Here is a 7,309-nt window from a genome sequence, read left to right as displayed (position 1 = left end):
GCGCCTTACCACCTCCAGCAAGCAAAGATGACTGCTGGCTTCCAGAAATAGTTTGCTGATGCTGGGGGGCAATGACGGAGGTCAACCCAATATAGATAAAAACAGAATTCTTGTTACTGGACTCCAAGAAGAGTCTTGTCTTCCTCTGTAGTAAAGAACATGTAGCCACTACTGCAGATCAGTAATTCATACTGTTGCAAATGTGAAAAGAGGGGGACATTTTTCAGAATTTACTTACAGTCTTAAGTTTTTGCAGGGATAAGCTTTGCTATGCAGAACATTTTACATTTGTTACTATGGCATCTGTACAGGTTTTGGTGAAGAACATTACAAAAGACAAACACTTTTTTCCAAAAGGTTACTGAGTTAGGTGCACATGGGAGGGGCAGCTGGCCAAAAGGTTGCAGCAATTCAGTTGTTAAGTACTTTGTGTAGGAATACACATCGTAGTGTGGTTTTGAGTTGGTGGTATTTTTATTTGGTTTTGAATTTAAAAGTGATTAATAACTCCAGTCAGGGCATGGTAGATGAAGTGTCTTTCGGGAAGTAAAGCAAATTCTATATATATTTGGGATGACCTTGAGGTAGTCCGTAAAGATGAGAGACTGTCTAACAAAGGTGGCCTGTTGGTAGTTTCCTCTGTTCAGGGTGCACATCTGATAAGAGAGAATTAGTCACTCTTTGGGGCTCTAGGAGGAGGATTTTTCAGCATATATATATTTGGGACTATATCTGTTTCAGCAGCAAACAACATTTAAGAAAACTGGATATACTGCATATGAAAATAACCATCAATTTTTATACAGATATTATACTGACATTTTACTGGGGTTTTAATCTTTTCTCGCTGCCACATTGTACTGAAGCAGAAATTTATCTGAGACTGTTTCATGAAAATGTTCAAACTTCTCCTTTAAATGCCTGTGGTTATTAATATATAGCCCAGTAGTGTTCACATGGCTTCCATCCTGCATCACCTTGTCTTTCACTGAAATTCCCCTGACATGATTCTGCCCATTTTACATGCAGTGTTTGAGCACAGGAAAAATATTTTCAGATGTGTCTCTCCAAAAAGAAATTTGTTTCTGTCAAGACATTTTTCTCCAAATTTCAAACAGTTTATTTTCATGAATAATTAAGAAAATAAGGAAAACCTGAAAACAGACAAACATCAAGAAAAACAAACTCAGAGGTAACACATGCTTCTTATGATACTCTGTAAGATTTCAGATGCAACACAGGGATTCAGGCTCTGGTGACAGGACTTTCCCCAGCTCACTGAAGCTGTATGTGGGATGAACAATGAGACATGTTCAGACTCTCATCTGTTAGCAATAACTGACAATTCTATAAAGTTGCAGTAGTTGTGGAAAAAGGGATTTTTTTTCTTGCAAGGAAATAGGGAGCATGATGCTATTTGCCAACAGCAGATAGATATTTTGGAGTTCTTTGGGCAGTTCTGCTCTCCATCCCCTCACCAGGGATCCTTACTCTCTGCCAAGAGTGGTAAAGAGATGCCATTGCCTCATGTGAAGCAGGCAAAAAATTACTGTTATCAGGCCATTGTTCCAGTATTAGAGCCTCTGCAAAGTGTGGAAATCAAGGAAGATGCACATAGCACATCCCATGTTTTCCCTGGATAACCAGTCCAAAGAAAGGACTGCGCACAGAAGCAGCAAAGGCTAAGGTATCCCTCTCTCAAACACAATGTTACTTTTATGCTTGGTAGGGTCCTTTCCCCCCTTGACTATGGAAAAGGAAATGTAGATTTGTGGATGGGGCCGCACAAACCAGCACAGGGACACTCTGGTTATGTTCTACCCAGCCACTGTTGCCGAGACTGCCATGTAGCAGAAGTGCATCCAGGCTAAGTTTCAGCTGCCATGGGGCTCGGAGCTGATGCTCAGGGACTAAACTCTCCACTGCAGCAGTGCCGAGTTAGCATGACTACCGGCCCAAGTCTTTGCCCACGCTCTCAGGCTGGTTTTGCAGCTCCTGCTGAGGCCAGCGCTACTCCAGCCAGGCTGCTAACTGCCTCCAAGCTGTCCTGGTAAAAGCTAGCTTGTATTTTTCTACATTACAGGGCAGCAGCAAAAGCAAGACTACAGTGTAGACATACCATGTGTCTCTCAGACCCCAAGTGCAACTTTATTTAGACAGACAAAAAATATAAATAGGTAAATAAAAAAATTTCTGGGTGATTTTGGAGAGAGCTGCCTCGAGGGTCCGTATTTCTCACACGCACTCAACTAGGATACCTTCATTTTGCCTTTCTCAGGAGCTGCTTCATAGATGAGTGGCTGCTCATCCCCATTCACTGACAGGATCCTCTTTTCTGGCGGCTGCTCCTCAGGCTGGCGGGCAATCAGCAGACGACAGGTAAGCAGAATCCCAAAGACTAGGGCATGGGCGTAACGCTTGAGTGGATCCCCCACTAGCTGGTGGAAGAAGAGCACAGCCAGCACAAGGAGGAGGAGAAGAAAGTTGGCCACGTCTTTGGGGCGACCAGGCACCAGTGTCATGACAATGCCACACGCCACTTCTAGGGCACCAATGCTCTTGCGGAGAAGGATGGAGCTGACTCCCATCTTCTTTAGCATGGGGAGGGCCCGCACATAGCTTTTGTATGCTCGTTTCTGAAATCAAGCAGTAATAGCTTGTAGTAGTAATAGAACACCACAATGTGAGAAAGTAAAGGCAAAGGTGACTTCCATTGAAATAGACTGATGTGCAATATGACCTACAGATCACTTAATCATCACAGACCCCTCTGGCACAATATCCAATCCGTACCCCTGAAGCTTCTGTTGGAGGGATATTAACACCATCAGCCTGCAGTTCCCCCTTTATAAGCTGTTGTCTCCTCACTGGAAAACAGTTCTGCAACCTAGCACCTATCTCTGGAGCTAGGACCAGGCCAGGTGTACCTTCTCCTGAAATTTGAAGTTACAATTGCTAGAATTAGCAATGCAGAACCATGTTGTTAAAAAAAAGTACCTCTCTGTAAGAGTAGCTCATCCTTTATGATTAAATAACACACCTAGTCCCTGCAAAGCCAAGGCACAGCAAGTAAAAACAGAAGTCTCTTTCTACCTCAAAGCAACTTAAAATATCCCAGTGTTTATGGGCAGTACAGTCTTAGCATGGGACTATACATCAAAGCTGAGATTTCACCAACCCTATCCTGTGCTTACATACCTTTATGATTCTTTCTTTCCTCAGATGAAAGCAAGCTCACATTTGACATCCTTTGCTCCCTGGTTTATGCTGGATTTAGAAGCAGTATAAGTTGCAAGACTCAGCCTCCTTACACGGCTGCCTCATTGTTTCAGGGAAGAAACAACCTCTGTCCTTACACATGTTCAAGTTCTTGCATTTGAACACTAGGTGCTCGTGGGCTTATTGTTTTTGGGTTTTTGGGTTTTTTTCCTTTTTCAATCAAGTTTTTCCTTTTTTTTAATATTTCAATAAAGCTCCTAGTTATTGGAGACACTGAAATTATTTCCACTTGAGTATACTGTCCCTGCAGATATTCTTTCCATTGTGTTCTCTGCTTTCTAATCAGGGAGAGGGAAATGGAAGCTGAATCTCAACTACAGAGTTGTTCAGCTCTCACAGGCGCTGATCAGATTGTAGATTTACTTCCATGTGATTTTGGAGACCTGCACTACAGGCACACAGAACTTCCCCACTTCTCTGTAAATTTTGCTGCTTCCTCCTAAGAGGAGCTGACAGTTCACGTGTGGTTAAAAAATATACAGCATTGTCATTTTTGCTGCTAAATAATTGAAGATCTCATGACACATTTACTCTAAGTGTAAGTGCATTCTAAGGATGCATTTTAAACCTTCAGTGAATACAGCCTCTCCTCAGAGCAGAGTATTTTTAAACAGTTGTGAAAAATACAGCTTTTTAAAGAAATATACTATCAGCATGTCCTAAAGTACTCTGGTATTGTAAGTATTTTAATCAACAAACTAGTGTGTCTATTTTTTCTGAACGAAAACCTGCAAGTTTGGCATTGTAGGTAGATAGGTTCTCCATTTGCTTGGGGCAAGAAGCCATGCTTATTCATTGGCAACATCAGGTTTTCACTGTCTCCATTACATGACAGACCACCCTGGTATGCAGCACAGCAAAAGCCTGAAAGCCTAAGGAGCCATAAACATGTTACAATATGGGCTGTTAAGACTGTGTAATATCTGAGTACCTCTGCTTCTCTTTGTAAAAACCGAGATCGTTCCTACCTGTAGGCCTGACTCTCAGTAAAACAGAAAGCGACAGAGAAGTGAAATATTTTACAGAGCAAAGATTTTGCAATGCTTCTAAAGTCTCAGTGCTTTTTTCTGTCCCTTATGTAGCAGAAGCTTAAGAGCTTTGTTTTCTGGGCATTTTATCTCAGTCTCTTGCTCCTGAGTTACTTCTTGGTGATTCTTCTCTGTGAGATCCCTGTGCTGGGCTGCAGATGAGGCACTGCAATTCAGATGTTATTTGAGAGCTAAGGAAAAGCAGCTGGGCAGGTGGAGCAAAGGGAGAGATCAGAATGTGCTGGAAACTTCCAGCACTATTTTTTTAGGGGCACAAAAATTATACCAATGCTTTTCAGCCACTGCAATAAATATAATGGAGGGGGAGGGCGGCAGGAGAATAAACAAACACAGACAAGGAAGCAAAACGTGGCAGCCAGTCCCTCACCTGCCTGCAGCTCGCAGCCAGCAAAGCCCTGCAGCAGGGTTGGTCCTGGGCACAGAAGAGCATGAACCAGCTCACCAGCTGAGAAATGCACATAGTGGCTTCTTCCTCTCCTCACCTCTTTCCCATTAGGCAAGAGGAGGAGAGGCTCATTTCCCAGACTAAAGAGAATAATAAGGTGACTATTAATAATATCTTCTTTTGCCAACTAAGAATCTGAAAGCATTTCATGGTCATGAATTAATCCCTGCACAAGTCTGTTGAGGTAGGGACAGTCAGTGTCATTATCCTTGCTTTAAAGCACAGAATTTTGAGGATGGCTGCCAAAGCAGGCATGGGCTTTTCCTACCCCCAGTCCAGGGGGTAGGTATTCTCCCAGGGATCAGCTGTACCTGCCTGCTACACGTCTGGCACTTCTTCAAACCTTGCTTTTCAAAGACCCTTGTGTCCCCATCTTTTGCAGGCATTGGTGTGCTGTGCTACCCCGTCCTCCTCGCCTCCCCTCCCCATCCTTATCCACAAGAGGTTTCTCCCAGACTGAGCCCAGGCGAGGGCTGCCAGGATATCCTCGGTACTGCGTATTATTTGTTTCTCTCCATGTCCATCAAATAAGGAGACAGATAAGCTTCTTCCCTCTCCCGCCCATGGCTCAGGGCTCCAGAGCAATCACCCTCCGTGTATCCCACTGCAAACACTGCTGCTGCCGCAAGGTTGAGGAGAGAGAGCCCTCGTGTGTCTCCCTCCATGCTGCCACTGTCGTACTCACCATCTCATTGTAGGCATCTCTGCTGAGCCGAGGGGTCAGTTTGATGGTCCCCATAAAGACGAAGAAGAGCCCCAGGGCCACCGAGAGGGCAACGATGGTGATAGTCCTGGGAGATGCCATAGAGCCGCTGGGAACCGGTCCTAGTGAGGCCGCCTCGCTCTGGCTGCCAGCCCGGGCGGGAGGTAGTCAGTCACCATTGAAGGAGATGAGGAATAAAGCTGCAGAGGCAGCGAGGATGACAGCGGGAGGGGGGATTCAGCCTCCTCCACTCAGCAACCTCTGGGTCCTAATGCCCCGAAGCCATGCAGCCAGAGCCAGGCAGCGCTAGCACCTCCTGAGCGACGAGCATTCCCACCGCTCCTACCATTAAGTCATCCTGTTTCCTTGCACGTTCCGTAAGTTACCCACAGGAAGCCGAAACTGAGCCAGTTCTAGGGATGCAGGATGGCAGCCAAACGCATAGCACAGTTGCTCACTAGTGGGAAAAGGAGGACATGTTAGCACAGGGCACAGGAGTAACCTGCTATGGGGGAAAAGTGGTCGGACGTCTCTTGTACATAGACAGCTTTCAGTTTCAGATGCTCAGACACTAATACACAGCAAACAACATATTGCTTAATATATTTGCCCCAGAAAAGCAAAAAAGATGTCTTGCCCCTGTGGCTCTCCTGGAACCTGATGCCCAAAAGGGATGGTGAGGCCACTCTGCCACCCTCCCCCATTGCAGATAAAACCTGTCCTGTATGTTCAGCTCTCCAGAGACTAGTGGAAAGGTTTCCTGATCCTCTATTACTTTCTGATTTAAAGTCATTATCTCTCTCCCTCTAATTTGCAACGAATTTCCTTTTGACAAAAGCATAGCCAGGCTAAGCAGAAATCTATTCAGATCTCACAGCAAGAAGCCAAGGTATAATTACACAAAACAGAACTGCTGGAAAGCTGCATCCCTCGCTATAAACTGAAAACAAGAGGCTGTAACAGTGTGCAAAAATCTTACCCTTGTGAGATAGCACAAGAGTGACCCTTCCTATGCCTGTGAGGAATTTCCGCATCACCTCCCTTTCTGGTGTAGTAAGTCTCCAGTCCTAAACCCATGTATTTTAAGCCCCCATGGCTTGAGAACTGGTGGTTGATGTTACTATTCCAAGCTCACAGGGTTCCTTAGGACTGGAGTTAAAAGTCTGAAAAATACAGGGAGCTCTTCCTGTTTCCTTGGGAGTTTATCAGCCTTGATTCACCCAAATCGGATAGGGAACTCCTCTTTCAGAGGAGAGAGTCAAATTTAACAGCTTGACTGTAGAAATGTGTTCTGCTACTGGTCTGGCCTAGATGACCAGGATAAACCAAAAGGTAACTTCAATACAACGTAAAAGTAAAAATTTAAAAAAAAAAAAAAAAAAGGAGCCCTCAAAACAACATGGACTTCACAAAACACAAGGGAACTCCGCTCACTCAGACCCACCTCCAGGTTGTAGCAGCTCCATCTTTTGAAGAGCTGGAGAGAACTTCATGTAACATTGAGGTTCACAGCTTACCAGTCAGTGAGCATAGCAGGACAGATACAAAACACACCAGATTTTTGAATTAGCTATTGCAGAGCAACCTGATGAGGAAATAACTTGTTGCTGCTGACATTGTCACAGGGTATTTAATATTTAGGTATCAGCGAGCATTAGCAGAGAAGGGGGAGACAGATGTGGAAGGAGAGACACTGAATCTGTTCTCTCTTCATTTCGTTTTATAGAAAAATCTTTCTCATTGCCTCCAACTTATGCACGTGACTGACAGCGATTCAATATTGGTTTTGGAACTTTGTACAGGAAATACTTCCCTGACCCCAAAAGTCAACAT

At 44.5% G+C, this 7,309-nt stretch overlaps 1 protein-coding gene across 2 annotated transcripts; it reads right to left on the bottom strand.

Annotated features, from left to right (window-relative positions):
* Positions 1 to 1,098: 1,098 nt before the first annotated feature.
* Positions 1,099 to 5,758, bottom strand: TMEM35A (transmembrane protein 35A). Of its 2 annotated transcripts, XM_050901640.1 has the most exons (3): positions 5,459 to 5,758; positions 2,259 to 2,636; positions 1,099 to 1,284 (listed from the first exon to the last, which is right to left on the bottom strand). In XM_050901640.1, exons 1-3 carry the CDS (start codon positions 5,576 to 5,578, stop codon positions 1,276 to 1,278), a joined length of 507 nt encoding a protein of 168 aa, XP_050757597.1. In that variant the 5' UTR covers positions 5,579 to 5,758; the 3' UTR covers positions 1,099 to 1,275. The 2 variants fall into 2 exon arrangements, with proteins under 2 accessions (XP_050757597.1, XP_050757595.1); XM_050901638.1 differs by having other exon boundaries at positions 1,099 to 2,636.
* Between the last annotated feature and the right edge of the window lie 1,551 nt (positions 5,759 to 7,309).

Source organism: Gymnogyps californianus, chromosome 9 (genome assembly GCF_018139145.2).
Source record: "Gymnogyps californianus isolate 813 chromosome 9, ASM1813914v2, whole genome shotgun sequence".
In the NCBI taxonomy this organism is placed as follows: domain Eukaryota; kingdom Metazoa; phylum Chordata; class Aves; order Accipitriformes; family Cathartidae; genus Gymnogyps; species Gymnogyps californianus.
This window is presented reverse-complemented; position numbering and strand designations above follow the sequence as displayed.